The following is a 23,171-nucleotide window of genomic DNA, read 5'->3' as shown; positions in this document are numbered from 1 at the left end:
TACAATTGACAATTACTGAGAATTTCCAAAGGTCTTTGGTCAAGGACTGGTAAAGGTATCAAGCCTAGGGCAACCCTTAAAGTCTGAAAAGGGTCCATTTTGCAACGCACCTTTTTTTTTTTTTTCCCTCAACATCTCTGAAATTGAGGTATGTCTTAAAAGTTAATTGTTTTCTTTTTCTCAATCTGTGGCATTTTAGGATCTGATGAAACGTGACACGTCCCATTGTTCTCCCTGCATTTTTATGCACAAGTCCCTCTTCTATTTTTTTCCCCTTCCTATAACCAGTGAAATGCTTTCCAAGGACTCTGATCACATTTCAATTGTATAAAAGAAGGTAATGCTTAAAAGAGAACAGTAAAAGCTAAACATAGTAAAAATACTTGTAACTTAAGATATCTGTCAAAGGAGACTTGGAAAAATTGGCTAATTTATACCCATTTGAAACTTGGACTTCAGATCTACCCTCTGGCCTCACTGCACATGGGTTCTTGTGTTTTATCTGGCTCCAAATCCCAGAGTATATCCATCAGGGAAATAGAAGACATATGTAACAAACAGAAAAAAGCCAAATCCAGAACAGAGGCTCAGATACAATTTTGTGAGGACAGGAGGAACTTGGAGGCATTCATCATTCTAGGGATCACTGAAGAATCACATCACCTGTGACACCATCTTACAGCATCCTAACAAGTGAGGGTATTCTGTAATGCCAAAGGACAGGTGCTCAGTCACCACCCTAATCATTCCATGGGGACTGCCTGGGGTTGGAGTCAAATGTTCTGGGGCTACCTCTTGAAGGAAGGCAAGTCTTAATCTGTCACACACCTTCACTCCTTATTAGAGATTAACTATGTTTCCTCTAAGTTAATGTGTACCTTCCCTGTTATCTAGGTCCAGTTAACTGCTTCAGGTTACCTTTATTAGGATGTGCCAGCTACAACCCCACCTTCTCAAGCTAATAAATAAAGCATCCATATTTCCCCTACCATTTTTCATGAATGGATACTAATCATTGGAGCCCCCTGAGCACTGCTTGGGGGATCAAGGCTGCAATTAGGAGCTCACTGTATAGTAACTTTCACTTTAGTTATGTATTTGCACTCATTTTTCTCTCAACTGTTGCACCAGCTTCTTAACTTCTAGGGGATGAACACCTAATTCTTTGAGGTGTCCTAGCTTTACACCCCAAGTGAATTATACATGATACAGTGCGTATTTTAAGCCTGGTCATCCCCCAAATACTTTCCAAATATGATTAAAAATTTTTTTTAGGTAGCTATTTTTATTTTAAGTACTTTTAGATAAGTATTTAAAAGGTTTTATAAATATGCATCAGATGTCTACAGGTCTAAAGGGATGCTGAAATCAGGCAGGACCCCATGGGGCCTTCCCGGAACAGACCCCCGACCCTCACCATGTCCTCTGCCTACTTCTTGTCTGTAGAAAAACTTTAGTCTCCTAGGCCTTCCCTGAGTTCCAAAGTGAGAAAATGCAGAAAGAATGGAAACCAGCCCAGCAAGACAAAAAAATAATAGTTTAGCCACTGAACAAAGTTGAGGACCTTTAGTTCCTCCTCAAGGGCTACAGATAATATTCTAAGCCATATCTTTTGAGATGTTTTGCAGATACTCAAACCCCCACCAGGTGGAAGAAGCTAACTGCATGCTGCCCAAAAGCACAGAGACCCTAGACTGCTTGGAGCCAGAAGGTTGGTGATGTTGACTCCCGATTACCTCACCACCAACCAATCAGAGGACTGTCCACGAGCTGATCACACACCCCACAACCCTCCTCCGTCACTCTGTCTTTAAAAACCTTTCCCTGAAATCCATCGGGGAATTCAGGCCTTTTGAGCACTGGCTACCTGGGCTCCGTGCTTGGGGCCCTGCAATAGACACTGCACTTTCCTTCACTGCAACCTGGTGTCGGTAGATTGCCTTTAGTGTGCACAGGCGAGGGGACCCAAGTTCAACTCGGTAACAACGCTGCAAAAACAAATGACTTTTTTGGGGTCTATCAAATATTAAAACAGGAGATAAGCCCAAAGAGAAAAATATGAGCACTTTTGCTTCTGACTGTTTTGTTTTGTTTAGTATGGAACATGAGAGGTGAAGAAAATTAAGGAAATAAGAGAGGTAAGTGCTGAGAGAGAAATTAAATATATTTAAATATATTTCAACTTCATTTGACATGTTTCAACGTGGTGTATATACCCTACCTGGCTTTAGTTTGTTTAGGGGGGAGGAGTCAGCTGAGGTGGAAGAATGCCAGGAGACAAGCTGCACCCAGGAAAAAGAACGATTATGTCCTTGAGCAGCTGCCTTGTGGGGAGAGTGGGAAGGGGTCTCTACATCCTGTAGTGTGTGGGGTGCACTGCACGAATGCTCTTTTCCACCTTCTTTTGAGGCCACAGGCTGCAGTACGTGTGTGCGATAAACACAAGAGATTTCCATGCCAATTATATCTCCAACCACCCGCTGGACCCGACACTAACATACTGTACCATCAGTTTAGAGAGGGCTCCTCAGGGCTGGAAGGAAATATGAAAAACACAAGGCACACGATTTGAAGAGAAAGCAAAATTCCAGTTTCTCAGAGAACGTGAACAAAGGGAAACGTGTTCTGCTTGGACAAATATAAGGTTCTTACACTTGAAAATACTCGGTAGGATATGGAGTTCTGGTAACACTGGCTGAACAGCAAAGTACAGACGTTTTCACTCCACCCAACTAAGGAAAAAGAACAATCAATTCACTGTACAGAATAACAAAGTGCTTGGTACTTATGCTTAAATACTTTAAATGAATGCTTTTCAGAGAGAGAACATATCTGAACAGCTCTTACTACTCCTGAGAATATGAAAGTAAGAGTGATGTTAAAAACATTTAAGTCTTCAGAGCACGAGCATGTGACTGAAGACCTCATTTAATGGGGATCCTTCCTGTGAACCCGCTGGTGGATGTGGAGGTTGGAGCTCTGGCTGAAGCCCTTCCCACACTTGCTGCACTCGTAGGGCTTCTCTCCGGTGTGGACTCTCTGGTGGATGAGGAGCTTGGAGCTCTGGCTGAATCCCTTCCCGCACTTGCCGCAGTGATATGGCTTCTCTCCGGTGTGGACTCTGAGATGGATGCGGAGGTCCGAGCTCTGGCTGAAGCCCTTGCCACACTCATAGCACTGGTAAGGCTTCTCCCCCGTGTGTATGCACCGGTGAATGTGCAGGTTGGAACTCTGACTGAAGCCCTTCCCGCACTCTCCACATTTGTAGGGCCTCTCCCCGGTGTGGATGCGCTGGTGGATGTGCAGGTTAGAGCGCTGGCTGAAGCTCATACCGCACTCCCCGCACTCATAGGGCTTCTCACCCGTGTGCACTCGCTGGTGGATGTGCAGCTTGGAGCTCTGGCTGAAGCCCTTCCCGCACTTGTCACATTTGTAAGGCTTCTCGCCTGTGTGGACCGAGTGGTGGATGAGCAGACTCGAACTCCTCGTGAAGCCCTTCCCACACTTGTCACACTTATAAGGTTTCTCGTCTGCGTGGACTTCGCGATGGATGAGGAGACTTGAGCTCCGGGTGAAGCCCTTCCCGCACTGATCACATCTATAGGGCTTTTCTTCTGTGTGGCCTCTCTGATGAAAGATGAGTTCGGAGCGCTCACTGAAGTCCTTACCACACTGACTACACCTGTACAGTTTCTCTGCCGTGTGGATTTTCTCACTGGGCTGACCATCTGGGCTGGTGGTGCGTATTTTCCCACAGTCATGCTGGGTAATGATGGGCTTCTCCTCCGAACGAGCTCTCTGATGACTAAGGCCAACCACCCGGGACTTCCAACCGTAAGTGTCTTTGCGGTTACCGTCCAAGGCATCTGAAGATTCTTTCAACTGGCCATTCTGGCAAACTGCCTCACTTTTGCACAACGGCAAGACTTCTTCTGTTACATCAGACACCGGTTTGGTTTGAAGGTTCTCTGAAAAGTGGTCGATGGGAGGACTCTTTCTGCCTGTCACCTTTCTCTTGGTGTCTCCTTCAAACAGACTTTTGCTTTCCTGAGGGTCCTGGGGCTCATTCTTACAGGACGTCACTGAGGAGTCTGGTGTGGCCATTGGGTTTGGTACTTTCAAAGACAAATATTCTCTCCTTTCCATGTTTCATAAATCATCACTTTGAGGGATTACCACATTGCTCTTGTTTCTAGAAATATAAGGAGATGCTTCTCCCCACTTTTGATGGGTGGAAAGATCTAGTTCAGGGTTCCTTTACACTTCCCCTTGAAGAGTCACAATTTAATCCTGACTCCCAGTTACTGTACTGGCCATCTCTTCCAAAACTGGCCAGCAGGGAAGCTCTTCATGTAATAGATACCTAAGTCCTTTCCCTTGAAGATTCTCCACAGAATTTTCACTCAAGTCTCCTAGGGAACAAAGAGAATTCAGTGATAACAAAGGGTAGATTTCTAAGATTTTTCAAAACTGGAGTGCCTAAGGTAACTAGGAGGAAAGTTCAGTCTTGTCCTTATAGTCATGTTCTTTGAGTGAATGTCAGGAAGGGAGAGGGCTTGGGGGTACACAAGACAGAAGTCTTGTCTCTGATTTTTTCCCCCAATTTTTTTTTTCAAATGTGTTGCACTTTTTATCTATTTATTTATTTTAGGCGGGAAGGCAATTCAGGTTACTTATTTATTTATTTTTAGAGGTACTGGGGATAGAACCCAGGGCCTTGTGTATGCTAAGCATGCGCTCTACCACTTGAGCTATACCCTCCCCTCTTGTCTCCGCTTTTAAGCATGGCCAATAAGAGTATTCCTACCCTAACCCTGAAGAAGGCTGTGAATCCCACCTCCTTGCACAAATAACATTTTGTTTCACTTTATTTTATTTTAATTAAATTTGCATTTAACTGGTAATCTAATAAGTGCTGGGGATGCAAGGAAGAAAACAGAAATCCTTGTGCTTGACAAGCCTGAGTCTACCAAGAAGACAAACAGGTCGGCAATGATACCATCTAAGTGCTACAGTGGACGCATGCACAGCCAGTCCTGGGAGAACAGAGTAAGTGAAGATTTCTGGGGGCAGATGTAAGGGGGAAAATGTGGAATATGGAGGGGAAATATGACATGCTCAGGAAAACTAGATGCAGTTTCTTGTGAGGGAATAAAACAGGTAACAGTGGTGAAGACTATGCCTGGGGAGGAAGACAGGAGACAGAACAGAGGTCCTGGAGTCTACTCAGAGATGCCCTCAGAGACTTAAAGCTATTAAAGGATGACAGTTGGGAGTGAGATGACTGACTTCATGATTATAAACATCATCAGACGTGAGCAATACGTTACAGTAGAGAGAGAACGACTGTAGCAAATCAGAAGGAAAGTGATCAGGAGGATGGTTATGGAGAGAAAGGGAGAGGGTCATTCTAAATCACACGATGACTGACTAGACTTAGAAAGGAAAAGAGGCTCTAAGCTTGGTCCTCAAGTTCTCTGTCTGAGGGAGTAGGTAAGGGGGTGCTGGATCATGAGACAGGGAGTCCTAACCTCCAAGGCTGGACTGGGAAAGGGCTCAGATAACAAAGTCAGAATCTGACCTGTTTAATTTCTGGGGCTGGTGGAACATTCCTGCACTGTTCAGTAAGCAGTGAGATACATGGGTCTGGAACTCCTGAGCAAGATATGAGCTAGGAATACAGATTGCAGACTTACTGCAGCTGGTCCCTGACTTACGATGGTCTGACTTATGGTATTTCAACTTGATGGTGGTGCGGAAGCGATATACATTCAGTAGAAACAGTACTTTGGATTCTGATCTTTCCTGGGCTGGCGATTTGCTACAGGATACTCCCTCATGATGTGGGGTGATGGCAGCAAACGGGGCTCCAAGTCAGCCCTGCTGCCACGAAGGTGCACAGGCAATACGCTTACAGCCATCCTGCTTTTCACTTCCAGTGTAGTAGTCAATGAACGGCATGAGATATTCAACGCTATTATAAAATAGGCTTTGTTAGATGAGTCTGCCCAACTGTCGGCTGATGTAAGTGCCCTGAGCATGTTTAAGGGAGGTGAGGCTGAGCTATGACGTTCGGTAGGTTAGGTGTATTACATGCATTTTGACTTAATGGTATTTTCAATTGCCTATGGGTTTATAGGGGTGTAACCCCACTATTAGTCAAGGAAGATCTGTAATATGTCTGTGGCTCAAAACAATTAGGGCGAAGATCCTTTTATTACACTGAAGTGACAAAAAAAAAAATCCACAATAGTCTTGGAAAAAAAAGAAAGGTAGCTGTCACCAGAATAAAAATGCTGAGGAACTCCCAGGTGATAAGACCTGATGGATAAGGTCTGATGGAGAAAACAGGAAAAAAACCCAACCAAACAAATGCACAGCTCAGATCATGAACAGGAGAAGGCTCCTGAAGGAGTAAGAGAACCCCTCGGGAAGTCTTAGTCACATTCCAAACTAGGAACCAATAATTGTAAAGTAAGAGAGGTTTATCCTGGATACAGGCTTACTGAATCCTGTCAGGCATTTCCAATGGCTGGACCAGTTGTTGCCGTTAGCGACACCACTCTCCCAACCATCCTCTTCTCCACAAAATACGGGGTGGCTGAGTAGTGGCCCCACATAAAGCTTCAAGAACGAAATAAACAGTCTTCCAAAGAAGGACTCTTAATAGTATTATTTGGGCTGAAGAGAGAAACAGAAGTTGAGGTAATCCTGCACCTGCACAATGATGGGACTGAGGTACAAAAAGAAACAACTGGCTCCACATGCACCCAGGATAAAGCCTCAAGGCAGCCTGGGAATTGGGGGGGAGGTACCCCAGAGCTGGAGATAGAAGTAGGGTATGCCTCAGATAACTTACTGGCCCGAAGAGACAAGCTCAAAAAAGGTGTGTACATCACTCACCATCCAGATTCTTTTTAGATCCGTCCAAGCCCAGTCAGCTGAGGTTTTCCCCTGTGAGCAGAACACCTGTGCAGCAAAGAGGGCTGAGCATCAGCTGAGGATGCACACTCCAGTATCATACTATGAAAATAAGACTTTCAAGAAAAATGCAATGATAAAAAAAAATAAGGTGCAAAAAAAAAAAAAAAAAAAGGTAGAAAACAAAGAACAATAAAGAGAGGCACAAACTCCAGAAACAGTAAGCAGAGGAAACAGAATTTAAAAGGTTCATAATGAAAATCCCAGAGAAGTCTGAAAGGCTATTACATCTAAAAAACAGTGCAATCTAATAATAAAATATAAAATACATTGCTATGAAGCATATCAGAATTCTTCTAAATTAATAAAAGGATTGAAAAAGATGATAATCATACAAATTTATTAAGACCTACTGTGCCCATCTGAAGCACTCAGGCACTGGCTGCACAACTGTGTGTGAGGAAACCAAGGCTGAATGATTAAGTAACTTGTGTCGTAGCTACTAAGTGTCAGGCAGTCTGATTCTAAGGGCTGCAATCTAGGTGGGCTGAATAGCAAAATGAAGATACCACTAAGACGGAATATTGAGGGGTTCTCTCGAATTGCAGAGTAAAAGGATATACAGATGGGAAGATAAAAGTAAAAGCCCATCTTTAGGAGTTCTATGAATACAGTAGAGGTAGAATGAATGGAAAGAAATGATCAGAGAGCTACCAGAAGAAAAAAAAATGCTTCCTAGAATTCAAGATTCAGGGCTCTCTGAATGCTAAAAATTGCATGTAAAACCTTAGGACGTCAAAGAAAACAAACAAACAAACAAAAACCCTAGAAAATGGTGAAAGCAACCAGACAGAAAAGCCAGGTTATGTGCAAATACAAAGAGAATATATTGACACTGAACTACCAAACAGCAATATCGTATACCTGAAGATAACTGAGCAGTATCTTCTAATTTTGGAGGTAAAGTGATTGTGAGATTAGCATTCTAGTCTATACCCAGCCAATCAACCATTTCAGTGGGGGGAACAGATACTATTATAGATAAGAATGGATTTAAACAATTACTGAAACAATTATCCAGCAAGGTACTGCAGAAAAACTTCTAAAATTACTTTAAGAAAAAGATGATATACAAGAATCAGCAGTGAGCAAAGAAGTCAAACAATTAAGCTGAATCAACTGCTCAAACATAAAAGAAAACAATAATTAACCAAATCAACCAAAACTCTATAAAAGAGAATGGAAAGGAAAAAAAAAACCCAAATGAAATATATTTTAAAAGCAAGCGTAAGTTTTAGAAAAGGAAAAGAACAAACAGAGGGACTGCAATCATAGTATACTGCTTGACTCTGCAGGAATGAGAATTATGAAGTCAGAGCAGCACAAGCATTAATCACAGATGTGACTGACGTAAATTTTCGGGAAGACGAGCATGTTGGGGGAAATAACACAAAAGTGCTAGATCCTCAACTGCAATATAAAGAAGTCAACAGAAGCTGTCAAATATTGATAAACTAAAAAATAACAGTGTATCATAATACAATAAATTCAAATTAAAACTAGACTAAGGTACCATTTTCTACCTGTTACACTGGCAAAAAGCCAAAGCCTGGCAACATACACGACTAGTGAGTGTAAACTGGTATCACCCTCTCCCCTGAAAGGACATTTTGACAATTATGTATCAAAATCACAAACGTGTGCACTCAGCATTGCAGCCTGGGGGTTTTATTCTTTGGATTTCCTGGCATAGTTGTGAAATGATATTTGTACAAGATTTACTCATCACAGATGGCTTGTGATAGAAAATGACCAGAACCTGGGTAGAGCGGAGAGAGGGACATGAAAGAAAGTTTTCACTGTGTACCTTTTTATTTGTTTTTATTTTTATAGTATAACTTTAATCATTAAAAAACATATAGGCAGCAACATGGATGGACCTGGTGAACTAAGCCAGAAAGAGAAAGAAAAATACCATATATCACTCATGTGTGGAATCTAAAAAGGAAAAAAAAAAAAAAAGGAAAAAGGCACTAATGAACTCATGTACAAAACAGAAACAGACTTGCAGACATAGCAAACAATCTTATGGTTACTGGGGGAAAGCGGGTGGGAAGGGATAAACTTGGGAGTTTGAGATTTGTAAATGTTAACCACTACATATAAAAACAGATTTTTAAATTTAAAATTTAATTTAAAAACTTGATTAATTTGAAATTTAATTTAAAATCTAAAAATAGATTATTCTGTACAGCATTGGGAACTATATTCAATATCTTGTAATCATCTTTTCATTAGAATATAAAAACAAACCTATTTATGTATATGCATGACTGGGGCATTATACTGTACACCAGAAATTGACACATTGTAACTGACTATACTTCAATAAAAAACAAATAAACAACAACATATAGAACGTTTGGAAACCTTTTCTTTGCTACTTATAATTTGTTTCCTGCTTTTCTCCAGCTTGTCCAAAATCCTCAGTGAACATTTTTTTCCTGGCTTTTTTAGGTGTAATTGGTAAGTAACATTGTGCATATTTAATGCTTCTTTTCTTAATGATGCGAATGCATTTATTCTTAAAAAAAAAAGCAAAGAAGTAGCTGCATGAGTGTTATTTGGAAATATGAAGGCAAACACCATTAGGCAAACAGGTGAATGGATTAAAACTGAGTGCTTTAGAGAAGCCATGCTGGGGCATGAGGAGCAGCAGACCAGGGAGAAAGGTTTGTATTTCAAGCCTTTGGATATAATTTGCTTTACTGAGGTGAATGTATTACTTTGTATGCAAAGTTTAAAAGCAGTGGCAAAAGGAAAGAGGGAAAAATAACAGAGAAAAACTGTAGTTTGGAGCAGTGAAGTCACGAGGTGGGTCGAAGTTATTAAATGGTCAAAGGACACTGCTTCAAAATCCTTGCTTTACATTACTTGGGAACAGCCAAAGAAATTACAGGTCTAGGACAATCAATGGGGGAGGAATTGTATTAAGGGTATGTTTTATAAGAAGTAATGAAATCTTGTGACTTTTTTAAAAAATATTTAAAATATTAGGAAGGACGAGGATGTCATAGAAGAAAATGCTGTTGTAATGGGAAAAGGGGTCCTTTTACAGGGAGTTAATAGGACATAACAAAGATCTCTAAGACACACTAGATAAAACAGCCGGTTGAAAAATACACACAATATAACCTCAGAAAATTTTAAGACATATTTGTAATATACATAACATGGCGAACAGAAAAAAACAGGATATACAAGCTATTATTAGTGATTTCATTTCATTCCATCATCTTCATCTGTGTTCTCTGAATTTTTGAGGTTTTTACACCTTACTTGCCAAAAGGATAAAAAAAAAAAAGGTTGGACAACAACGGTCAATTTTGTATCAGCTACAAAAGAAAACGTGGAGGAGAGCGTGAAACTGTAAGCACAGATCCGACCTCTCTGCAAACCTCTCTACAAAGCAGTGCTGGGGATACCGGGTGCCTCAGATCATACCGTTTCACTGTTTCAGCAGCTTCCCACTGAACTCAGCGTGAATCCACACTTTTTGCCCATGCCTTCAATGCCACAAATGAGCCAGGCCCACCCTGGTCTTCCCAGATGCTCCCTGCATTCTAGCCACACTCCTTCCACGTCTTCAGGTCTCTCCTTGCACTGTTCTCTTGCCTGGAATAATCTTCCCCTACTCAGTCACCTGTTTAAGGCCCATCACTCTTTTAGCTCTCAGTGTAAACGTCACTTCAGAGGCTTTCCTTGAAACTCTCAACAACATGTACATCACCCTTGTCCCATCCCACGCCCTCCTGCTCTCAGAGTACACTTCTCCATCCTTCATAGGACTTATCGAATTTATAGTAACATGATGTGTTTATTATAATGTCTGTTTCACAGGACTGTAAGAAATATTTCTTCTCTGCTAAACTCCACAGCAGTCAGTTTTTTAATCTTAACTATCTACATACAGCACTGAAAGTATTAGATATACTGCTTTCCCTCCAGAAACCTGGCTGGAAACAAGGAAGATAAACCAGACTTGCAGATCCAATGGTTAAAATAAAAGCATACAGAAGAATACGTAATAGGTCTCAGCCTGTGAGATATAAATTGCAAGTTCTGAGAAAAGAAGGAGGTCGAGTGGGAGGGGTGGTCAAAAGATTTCACCCAGGTAATGGACTTCAAATAAAATCTTAAATGGACAAGATTAAACAGAACCCTGGGCATGGTAATCAAAGGTTCCAGAGCAAGGAAGCATGGAGGACCTCAGGAAAACAGGCTTGGAAAGGAGGGTGACCTGGGGGCAGCTGAGAACAATGCTCTGTGGGCAAAGGCAGGGCAAGAAGGGCCTCGAAAACCAGGTGGGGATTTTTGAGGCTCTACACCAGCAACTAAAGGTGATGAGCACGGAGAATTATCCACTGCTCCAATGAGAGAGTACACCTGGGAAACACATGGGGACTGGGTAACTGTGCAGAAAGCAAATTCAGTCCCCAACTCTGGCTTGTAAGGGACAGACCAGGCACGCAACTCAGGAAGGCTCCCATTCTCCAATTCGTACCAAGTGAAGTTCTTTAGCTGCTTAGAATAATCAGAAACATCCTTTTGGGTCAGAAAGAAATGAGGAAACTCTGATTCCTGAACCACAACTCCCGAGGCCCCATCACTAGTTAAATCTGGAGAGAGACCCAGTGTGCAGGTGTCTGGGTCCACTGTCTTACCCACTGAGATCACGTGGCTGTAGTTTTCCGGCATCACAGGTCTGTGGAGCTTCCTCTGAGCAGGGTCCAGCGAACTCGCTCCTCCTTGGTGAAGTCCACAGAGGCATCCTTGAATGTTACTGGTTCCTAAAACATGAAGTGCATTCCTTCTCAACTGACAACCATCTGCACAAATGCTCTGGAAGGAAGCTGAGGCTGGGAGCACTGGAAGCGGTGAGAGAGGGAGTGTGCAGATGCAAGGGTGCTGGGTGATCTAAGTCAAGTTTTGGTGGAGAATCTTTCCTTTCTCATCTCCTTTGCTGCTACTTCCTTCCAAATCCTTCCCCTCCTGCCCGCAACTCGCCCAAGCTCACGCCCTCCAACTACGGAATCTCTCCTTGTCACTGTCATGGTCATTCCTGAGCTGTCTTTTCCGCCCCATTCCTACCATTAACCAGACAACCTGAACACTCAGAGGAGAACAATTTACCCAACACTCAAACCTCACGTCTTCATCTCTTTAGTGCCAATGATCTCTGCCCCATTTTAAACTCAACAATCATTACCAGGGTCATTTCACTATTTGGACCACTCTGCTTTTGAACTATTAATAGCTCAAAATTCACACCTTAAAAACATCTTCCTATTTTCTCCCCACTCTTCCTCTTCCATCACCTCTGCTCTATCAAGATCACCATCCTTTAACCCTCTCTCTTTTTTTCCTCTCAGCCAAAGGACACTTCTGATCTCAAGTTTTTGCCTAGTCATAGAAATCTTCTGTCCTTTCTTCTTCGAAACTAAGTAGGTGAACATTCCTGGGAAAAATAAAATGGCACATATAGACACAACCATAAAATACTCTGCTTAGGTGTTGCCAAGGTATTCAGCTCTAGCCCTAACCTTCCCCCTCAACTCCAGGCCTCAACTTTCCACCTGCATCTATACTTGGATGTCTAAAAGGTACTTAAAACTTATAGGCCCCAACAACTCTTGCTCCCAACAATCTCCATCACTATCTGCTTTCGGTCATCCCCATTTTAGTAAAGAGCCACATGACCCACCCAATTGTACAAGCCAAAAATTTTGGAAGTCATTTTTGTTGTTGTTGTGTGTTTTTTTTTTTTTGGAGGGGTGGTAATTAGGTTTATTTATTTGTTTTTCAATGGCAGTACTAGGGGTTGAACCCAGGACCTCATGCCTGCTAAGCACACACTCTATCACTGACCTATACATACCCTCCCCCACCAGAAGTTATTTTGATTCTCCTCTCTCTTGCTCACATTTTATCCATCACCCAGTCCCCTCAACTCTGCCTCTAAAACATATCTGAAGCTATCCACTTCTTTCCATCTTGCACTATTATCATTGAGTCCCAGCCATCAACATCATAAATTTGTCTTTTGCTCCCACACACCAATGAGTTTTCCATAGAGCAGCCAAGGTGATCTTTGAAAACACTTACCACGCCTGGCATGAAACCCTCCGAAGGCTTTTCAATGGATATCAAGCAAAATCCAGGCTCTTCAGCCTGGCTGGGGTCCTGTCAATTCTCTACTTTCCTCAGCCCACGTAACTCCTCCCTTCCATGTCACCTGGCCCCTGTGAACTTCTAGCTCCTTGGCCATGTCAAACTCACCCACTGAGGGCCTCTGCATTGGCTGTCCCCTCTGCCCAGAATGTTCCTTCTCCGCATCTTCACACTGGTTTCTTACTATCCAGATCTCAACCGACCTGCCACCTCCTCAGAGAAGCATGTCCTCGACTGTCTAATCCACAGCTGTGCCCAGCAATTACCACTTCTCCCTGTTTCAGTATCGTTGTACTTACTCCTCACCTCATCTTCTGATTTATTCATTTTCTTTCTTGCTTACAGTCCATCTCTCCCCACTAAGTTCCCTAAGAACACAGAGGCTGTCTGATCTGTTCACAGCTGCATTCTCAAGGCCTCAAGCACATAAAAAGAGTGCAAGGATCCATTTAGCTAACCTCACAGTGAGTCTGGTTTCCTCCAGGGTTCTGTCGATGGAGCAACACTTCTTGAACTCCCTCTGGTGAAGGACCAGTTTCTTGTAAAATTTTTCTAATATGTTATAGACTGATACTTTTGTAAAATACAATTAAAAAAGAGTTACTGGAAAATAAAAACACAAGTGGACAAAATACTAATGCCAATTTTTAAAATGATTAGATTCAATGGACGTAACATTTTTAAAGCCTCTCAATTTCTGTCCTGATGTCTTTGCAGACTGGTAACAAGCGGGCACGAAGTCTGCAGGCCACATCCTGGAAAGCAGACCGGGAGCCAGGGAAGCCCAAGGGAGCGGCTCAACTTGGGGCCAGGGGAGTACCTGTGACCTTCAGAAGCAACCATATCTCAGGACTGATGGGGCACACCCCTCTCCCTCCTCAGGAAACTGAGGACAACCAGCCCCCCTCACCACTGCCAAGCGTGCCTCGACTACCCAACTAGTCACCAGTGGAGACGGTAACAGTGAGGATAAGTGGCTATTTCCTCCCAGGCTCTCCTCTCAAGGTCACTGTGACTGAGGAAGAGGGATGAGGTTGGACTAGAGAAGCCTGCAAGTACCTGTGCAAAGGTGGGACAACCCAAGGAGGTTGCAGGACAGTAGTTTTACCAGATGAAAGTCAAACTCCTCAAAACTACATACATCATGTAGCTTACCACTTCCTTTCTGGAGCTCAGTCTTGCTAGATCCAACAATTTACCTAGGGGCAGGAAACAATCTTGCAGAAAGCAGGGGACAGGCAACTGTTGTCACCCTGGGAAGTTATCCGATTATGCGCTGGTGGTCTTAGAAGAGCCCTTTACACACTGATTCTGCCCAGACTTATATTTCTCCCATCTGCTTTGGGGCTCCTTCCAGTTTCACGACAATCAACAACCTCCTTTTTGAAGCATGAGGATACGTTAAATGTCTCCTCCTTAAATATCTCCCAGTATCTTTCACATGCCTCTACTACAGCTATTAGATTTGTCTCCCAAACTGGCTATAAGATTCTCTAGGATGGGAGCCACGCTCAACTAATCTTGAAATTCTCAGCAACTAGCACAACTCCCTCAAAATCTAAATGATAAACATCTATAAAGTCATGTTCAATTTCAAAAGAATAATTAAATGATACAAGTAAAAGAGAAACCTTGAGATCATCAAACTCAGCACTCTGGTTTTACAGAAGAGAACTCTCTGGTTCAAAATGGTGAAGTGACTTAGCTGAGGTCACAGAGGGAGACAGGGGTTAAAGGGGACTCCTGACCTTCAGCAGACTCATGGACAATGCCTGGTATGCAGAAAACAGTAACTACTGGTGGAATGAAGTCCTTTCTTTAAATTCAACAAGTTATTAACACATGCCAGAATCTCAAAATTTCACTATACCGGCAGTCCCCAACTTCACCACAGTGAATAATCTTAAGGCAACAGACAGAAGAGAAGGAAAATAAAAGAGCACAGGCTCTTACTTGTGCTCATCTTTGCTGAAGTTCTCTGTGACTTTCAAGGCACAGAGGTGTCACACTGTCAGTACCTTGCCGCAGCTTCCTGTCCTCTAAAGAAAACGATTTTTATAAGAGCTCACAGTGTGAGGACTGCATTTGTCAAGCAAAAAGATGGTCTTGCTGGTGGTGTTGTTAAGAACTAATTAGTTTATAATAATAATAATAATAATAATAATAATAATAATAATTTGTTATAAAATAAATTATTATATTATGTTTATTTTAATAGGTTACTTTATGCATTATATAAATATATAATAAATCATATTTATATTATATGTAAAATAATATATATTATATACGATATTATTTTAACATATATTGTTATAATTATAATATATAATAATTTTATAGTATACTTGTATCATATTTATAATATTTTTATATAATATATTTAAACTATAATAATATGTGATAATTACTATTTTTGCTGATATTTATATATTATATATTTTGTTCGAATAACTTCTGGTGTGATCTGTTTAGTTATGGAAAAGGGACAGCGTGGAGTTAGAAACAGGGGGTTTACTTCTGACTCTGCTGCTCTCTGCAATGAAAGACACGGTGCTTCCCTTCAGCACCTTCAGACTGAGAGCCCTCCTCTTAAAATGCCGGCACCAAGGCAGAGAGGCTGGCCCCTTCCTCTTCAAACTATGATTGTAAGTGTCAACCTTGAGATAACTTTCTAGAAACGGTTTTATGGAGACAGATGAGAAACTGGTTTTTTAAAAACTGCTACTTGATAATTCAACAATTTACTGGACCAATTAAACATGTAGATAGGTCGGTAAAGGGAACAAAACCACCAGAGCATACAAGATAAATAACCCATCTTACCTACCTGAGTGATGCTCTCATATCACGTATATAGAGAAATATTTCACAACAAATGCAATAAATCTTTGCACGTACAAAGATCAAAGGGATAAAAAAGGAATGAAATTCTCCTTTTGAGGGAATGGTGCCTAGGAACATTAATTTTTTTAATTCATTTTTTTAGGGGGGAGGTAATTAGGTTTATTATTTATTTGTTTAATGGAGGTACGGAGGATTGAACCCAGGACCTTGGGCATGTTAAGCATGTGTTCTACCACTAAGCTATACGTTCCCTCTGGAACTTTAATTCTTAAAGAACACCATAGGTAATTCTGATGCACAGCCGGTTGAGGAGCGTTTCTGAGTGTGATGTGGTAATTACTGTGCCGCTATTTAACAAATTTTCTCCAGTTTTTAACTCTTTCATGTTAATAAATGATTACTGTTAACATGCATACTTTTTTTCATACATATCATGTGCTTATGAAGAAGAGCACCGTAGTTTGTAATTCTATTTCTTTTGTCCTGAGACCACTTAGCACTGAATTGAGCATGTAATAGCTTTGAACGACTTCAGTGTGAGTGAAATGTCTGGCAAGAAAAGGCATGCTTTGAGAGACAGGACCAGACAAAGATGCTGTGTGGTGTCTTTCAATAAAATAGCATAACCCCATGCTCTGGGGAATGGGCCAATTCATGGAGGCATGGTGGTTCAGTGAAAACTGATAAGACATTTAAAGTCAGCAGATTATCTGTGCAAACCCTGGTGACATCATTTGATAGCTATATGCTGTTAGTATCTTAATGTTCCTACACCCACGCTTGTAAAATACTGTATGCCTCACAATGAAGTCTGACAATAATGAGGAAAAAAACCAAAACAAAACAAAACAAATCACACAGAACAAAGACAGGACCTGACACCAAATAGGCACTCAGTTAACGCCGATGTCCTTCCCAAGAAAGAAAGGTTATTTTCATTATTAGAGAAGAGACACCCCAACTCACCTGGAACGTGGTCATTTCCACCTCTTAGGAAGGACAGACTCCTGGAAAAGTTGAGTTAGGGAAAGCGAAAAAGCCACGGGAAAATCAAGTCCACTTTTCAGGATACTGACTAACCAGTCCAGCAAGACTGTAGGAGAAAAGCTGCTCAGCTCCTGCTACCTTCGCACACCCTCTCCTGAGGTGCCTTTCCTGTCTCTCCCCGCTGCCCCTCTCTCACCTCTCTCCACCGGGCTTTGGATCAAACAGACCAAGCCTCCCCTACAAACCCACGAGGGTAGGAAAATCCCACCGCCTCCAGCAGCTCTAAGAAGTGTCCATTTCCCCAGCTTTGCGGTTTTCGCCCTGAAGTTCTAGTTAGGGCAGTAGGCGCTCTCCGGTTGGATGCGTCGCCCCTCGGGAGAGATTTCGGCTGCCCGAGACGCCTTCCGAGGCCTGACTCATTTCTGGGGTGCAGGGGCTCTGATGCAATCTCTTTTCAGCGAGGACAGGGCTGTGGGCACGGAAACCTCGGTCCCTCACAGAAGCCCCTGTCGGTCCCCTAACGTCCACCGAAAACCTCCCTCGAATAAGGGCAGTCACCAGCGCGAAAAAGGCCAGTGTGGCCAACTACGAAGCTACCAGGCCGGCCAAGGCCGGAGATCAGGCAGGCGAGTGGAGGGCCCCTCGCAGCCGCGGCCGGCTCAGCGCTAGGGACCTCCTGGTCTCGGGTGACGGCAGCCGGGTCCCGGGGCGCCCGGACACACGTGCTGCCGGGATCGCACCTCCGCCAGGACGCGCGCCCTCCCACGGCCGCCCGGCAGGCTTCCGGGTCCCTGCGGCCCAGCACCGCCCCCCCCCCCCGCCCCTGCCCCCGCCGTGCTCTCACCACCCGACCGCCGGCCGCCTCTCTAGGGACTGCGCTGGCCTCGCGAACCGCTCTCACCCTCCACGGGGAATCCGAAACCTGGGAGCGCCGAAGTCGCGATACTGACCTGCGTCAGGGCCCCGAACTACAAGTCCCAGAAAGCCTCGGGCGGGACACGCCCACTTCCGGCGCCGGCCCCCGGGCTTCGCAGGGCGCCGCGCCCAGGGCAGGCTCCCGTCTGCAGCGGATTGCTTTTCACTGTTCTTTGAGGTGTGCGATTAGTTCCTTCAAGTTTTACTCCTGGTTCTTTATTACAGATGCGTAAGAATTATTTCAGGAATACCCATTAAAGTGTTTTTCATTTTGTTAAAGTGCTACTGGGAGAAAAGAATTTAAATATCCCGTGTGACTTCGTCTTTACCTTTAAAAATATTTTGAAATAAGTATCTCCACCTCACCTCTGAAGTTCATTCATTTAGCAAACATTATTTGAGGGCATCCTAAGTTCCAGAAACTGTTCACGACGTTTTAAAAATCACTGTGGATGTTCAATTCTAGTGGGATTTCTGCCTAGAGCAATACATAATTATGATAAAAGGTATAGTGTGTTATACGGTTATTTTATGTGTTACTGGAAAAATGGAGTTGAGTCAGGGGATTGAGGGTGCTGGTGTTGGGGTTTGTGGGGTGGGACGTGCCTTGCAATTTTAAATATGGGATACTGGAACAAAGACTGAGGGGATGAGATAATCAGTCAGGTGACACTCAGCAGTCAAAACTCTTTCCTAAACGTACACAGACATAACTATTTACACATACAGGTTTTCTTTGTAGACAAAAATGGGGTCATGCTGTATATATAGGCCTGCAGTTTGCTTTTTAAAGTTGGGTGGTTCTAGGTATCATAAATTTACATAGAAGCAAGCCTTGCCCCCGAGGCCCTTCTGGTTGCTAATGCCTTCAAGGGAATGCCACCAAAATTCTCCCCGTCACATGTCCACCACCTTCACCCCTCACTGAGTGATGCAGGGCCACTTGGCATCTCCAGAATACTTTCCTTTCGGATTTATCCTGAGGGTAAAAGAGCTGTTGCCTGGATCTCTCCTCTATATCTTTCCCTTCTTGGTGTATTAGTTTCCAATTGCTGCTGTAATAACTTACCACAAACTTAGTGACATACAACAAACTGATTTATTCTCTTACAGTTTTGGAGGTCAGAAGTCTGAAATCATTTTCACTAGGCTAAAGTCAAGGCGTCAGCACAGCTGGTTCCTTCTGGAGGCTCTAGAGGAGGATCTGTTTCCTTGCCTTTTTCAAGGTGCATTCACAGCCTGTATTCCTTGGCTTGTAGCCTCTTCCTCCATCTTCTGGGGAACACAAAATATCTCCCTAGGATCTACTGCTTTCCTAAACTTCCCCATTCATTCATTCTATCGCTCTGCCCTCTCACCCTTTCATGTTCTCATGCTCCTCATCCAGTTTAGAGGTTATAGCTCTTCATTATGGTCAGTCTCTTGCCCCTATCTTACTTGGTTTTATTCTCCTGATAAAACACCAAATCTAGTTGAACCCAACTGCCTGCCTATTCCATACCTGTACCTGTGGAGCAGTTGTGGCCTGAGAAAAATACATGGCTCTGATGACTGGTCTCACTTTGAATTTATGACCACTGAGGTCAAGTGGGCTCTTAATGCTGCCCCACTATCCTGTTACATTTCCTTAGTCCATTCATTCTCCTGAATGACTATCTTATGGTTTCTCCTCTTTCTTTAGGTCTCTGACATTTCCTCCTGCCACTTCACACACAGCTGATGACTGTCGCTTTCTACAAGAAAAGAGAACTTCTGTACCCTCTTTCGCTTTCTATGAGAAAAGAGAACTTCTGTACTCTCTTGCAAGCACACCTGCCCACCTCTCTTCACCGGAACCTGCATGCTTTACTTTCCATTTTGAATGAACAGCCCCAGTTTCTATTTAAGGAAACTCTCCATTTGTACCCTGAATCTTATCCCCTTTCTCATACACGAAGGTGTTCCCGTCTCTCTTCTGTATTATCAGTTTTCATTCTATAACAACTTGGGAGGTCTTCATTTGGCCTACATCTTCTGTGTGTTAAGGTCTTGGAACCTGGAGGAGCATGAGTCAGGGAGCACCTGAGTCTTTAGGCCCTATCTGGGGAGCCTTTGGGAGACACATAGAAAGAAAGGTGGAGGCACTTTCCTTTCCTCCTGGGTGACCTGCCCTGGGATCCCGGCCCAATGCTCATCCTTGCCTATTAAGAGCACTGTGAAGTAGGGTTTCTTCCTCACTTTTCTTAGAATGAAGGAACAGAAGATGAGAGAGAGGTAGTGACTTGCCCAGGATCCTGTTTCTTCTTCTTTTTTAAAAATTTAATATTTTAGCATTTTCTTTTTTTTTTAATGGAGGTACTGGGGATTGTACCCAGGACCTTGTGCATGCTAAACATGTGCTCTACCACTGAACTATAACCACCCCCAGGATCCTGCTTTGGGTGGTTGGAGCCAGGATCCAAACTCAGCACCTTGCGTATTGAATTGAGGTCACTTTCACTATAGCACATCCATCTGTCACCTCATCTTTTCAGGACATCACATATGGAACAGGTTAGAGATGAATAAAGGAGTTTCTGTTGGACCTCTTAGGCCCAGCCTCCAAGTCCAGCCAGCTGGGCAATCACTCCAATACAGAAACACACCAGACCAAGCTGGGTGGTGACACATGCAGGTCTGGCCCCACTGGACTCCTAGAAAAGCTGGAGAAACCACAGTTGGAGCTGGAAAAGGGAGTCTGAGGCTCCTATGTAGATTAGAGCCCTTTACCCAACCGGGCTGACTCCTGGCTGGAGCAGGGTCACACAGAGCTCCCTCCCTCCAGAACTCTGTGAGTTCTAAGAATGTTTCCAGCTCTATTACCCAAACGGTTGCCAGGGTGTCCTCAAAAGCCATGGAAATGGAGAGTGTGATAAGGAGGGTCTCATCCAGCCCTCTTTACTTTTCAGACTGAGAATGGAGGCCCAGAGAAAGGGAGAGAATTATTCAAGTGCACCCAGGCAAGCAGGAGGGGAGGGAGGAGAGAAGTTAGTCCTCCCCATTAATGAAGGGCTCTTGGTGTTGTCCCACTAGGGGGTCCAGGGAAGATGGCCTCAGGGCTATAGAAACTCATCATCCTAGTGCACGTGCTGCTGGATGCAACTCGGCATCATTCCTGCACTTGTTCATTCCCAAGCACGCAGCGAGTATATTCTGTGTACCTTGTCACACAAAATGCTGTTTCTCCGCAGGGCTCCACCAGCACTGGGACAAGGAGAGTTTCAAGAAGTTTCAGCACAATGGTCTCTCCTCCCACATCAGCCTTTTCTTCCTGGTTGTTGTTGCATTTCTCACTTTATTCACACTCCGCACGTCGACTTCCTCAAAGATGTTGGGCACAGCCCACTGAGGACACTAACGAGTAGGTAACAACTTCCAGGGAGCCCCTCAATCCAAGGTTAAATGTATCACAGGCCATCCCTCAAGATCTAGAACTCTTTAAACCAAACATTTGTGGCTTTTAGATGTTGTATTAGGCAAAACAGAAATAGACTCATAGACATAGAATACAAACTTGTGGTTGCCAAGGGGGAGGGGGATAGGAAGGGATAGACTGGGAGTTCAAAATTTGTAGATACTGACAGGCATATGTAGAATAGACAAACAAGATTATACTGTGTAGCACAGGGGAATATATACAAGATCTTGTGGTAGCTCATAGCAAAAAAAAAATTGACAATGAATGTATGTATGTTCATGTATAACTGAAAAATTGTGCTCTATACTGGAATTTGACACAAAATTGTAAAATGACTATAACTTAATAAAAATGTTTAAAAAATAGATGTTGTATTAGGATAATAGAGATATTTGGGGAAAAAAAAAGATCTATATGGAATAAGGAAGGTTGGGTTGCCAGATTTAGCAACTGAAAATACAGTATGCCCAGCTTCATTTGAATTTCAGATAAACAATGAATAATTTCTAAAGAAAATGTGTGTCCCCTGCAATGTTTGTCTGAAATTCAAATGTTATTGGGCATTCTGTATTTTTATCTGCCTACCCTAGAGGACGGGTATGCTTCCAAAAACTCCTTGAAAGACTCTAAGTGGATAATTGCTGCCTTGTAGGCTAATCCAAAAGATGTGCGAAGCCCTGATTTCCATTTAGTCACCAGCACAGAGAAAGAGGATCTGAGACTGGCTGCCCAAACCCCCTCAACAGGGGGAGTCCTAACCAGCCCCTCCTGGCTCACCCCGGCCTCCGTCTTCTGTCTTTTCCGCATCTTCAGTGAAAACCCACACCTTCTCCATTTCAGGAGCCAAAGCAGAGCAGATGAAAACAGGGGCTGTGCAGTGATTTGGCCTGGGTTCAAATACAGGCTCTGTCAACAGAAAGCTGCACCATCATGAGCAAGTTTATCAGTGTCATTAAGACCTGACATCCTCCTCTGTAAATGAGGCTCACAATACTTGCCCGTTTTGGGCTATCGTGAGGACAGCATGAAATAATGTGTGGAAGGAAGGTAGTGATCACCATGCTGGGCAGTAACAGTGGTACCATCCTCACTATTAACCTTCAAGTGGCAGCAGTCACTAGGGGCACGCTGTTGGAGATGGGGCCACCACGGAGGAGGCTTTGCACCTGCTCCTGGTGTGTCTGCCCTTGCGCCTGCTCTATGCTGTGCCTCTCCTCGAATCTCTGACTTATCATTTCTTTTATCTCAGTTAATTCTCACAACATTCGTGGGAAGTAGGCAAGCAGAGATTATTAATTGTTTTGTACATGAACGAACTGAGGCTACGTTATTTAGTTTCTCTAAACCTTTCTCATCTGCTAAAACAAACAACCAACCAAACAAAACAATAAAAAAACAGGGAGTAGGGAAAAATCCTTATGGCAGCAGAGTTTTTGAATCTCCTCAAATCACTCCTAAAAATGGGCTGTCTTCACACCTCCCCAGGGATGCAAAACAGAACAAAACAAAGCAAACAAATAAAAATGAATCACTAGGCTTGCAGACAAACATCCCACTGGACAATATCATCCAGAAAAACAGAGTCAGGGTCTCCCCTCAAATATCAGAGAAGTCTATTCTTTCCGCCACTAAATGGAGATGCCATCATTATCTTATGCAGGGTGGTTTGACCCTGGTGGTTGGGTCAGACCGCCACCAGGCTTCTGCAGCTGTGCCAAATAGTGAGGGTCATGGAACCCAGAACCTTGAAACTGCCAACAAATAGTGTAGCTGCCGCTCTACATGAAATCATCAGCAAGAAGCTGAGAGCACCATTGAGACTGGGCTAAGGTTC

The 23,171-nt window shown here is 43.3% G+C and overlaps 1 protein-coding gene across 2 annotated transcripts; it reads right to left on the bottom strand.

Moving 5' to 3' along the window:
* Window positions 1-2,567: 2,567 nt before the first annotated feature.
* Window positions 2,568-17,788, bottom strand: ZNF239 (zinc finger protein 239). Of its 2 annotated transcripts, XM_032491752.1 has the most exons (4): window positions 16,966-17,788; window positions 11,646-11,771; window positions 6,904-6,969; window positions 2,568-4,412 (listed from the first exon to the last, which is right to left on the bottom strand). In XM_032491752.1, the coding sequence occupies exon 4, from the start codon at window positions 4,144-4,146 to the stop codon at window positions 2,929-2,931; it is 1,218 nt and encodes a 405-aa protein (XP_032347643.1). In that variant the 5' UTR covers window positions 4,147-4,412; window positions 6,904-6,969; window positions 11,646-11,771; window positions 16,966-17,788; the 3' UTR covers window positions 2,568-2,928. The 2 variants fall into 2 exon arrangements, with proteins under 2 accessions (XP_032347643.1, XP_032347644.1); XM_032491753.1 differs by lacking the exon at window positions 6,904-6,969.
* Window positions 17,789-23,171: the final 5,383 nt, after the last annotated feature.

Source organism: Camelus ferus, chromosome 11 (genome assembly GCF_009834535.1).
Source record: "Camelus ferus isolate YT-003-E chromosome 11, BCGSAC_Cfer_1.0, whole genome shotgun sequence".
In the NCBI taxonomy this organism is placed as follows: domain Eukaryota; kingdom Metazoa; phylum Chordata; class Mammalia; order Artiodactyla; family Camelidae; genus Camelus; species Camelus ferus.
Note: the sequence above shows the minus strand (reverse complement) of the source record. Positions and strands in the feature narration are given on the sequence as shown.

Coding starts and splice junctions, on each gene's coding strand:
- ZNF239 (XM_032491752.1), bottom strand. CDS start 4,146: ATGGAAAGGAGAGAATATTTGTCTTTGAAAGTACCAAACCCAATGGCC.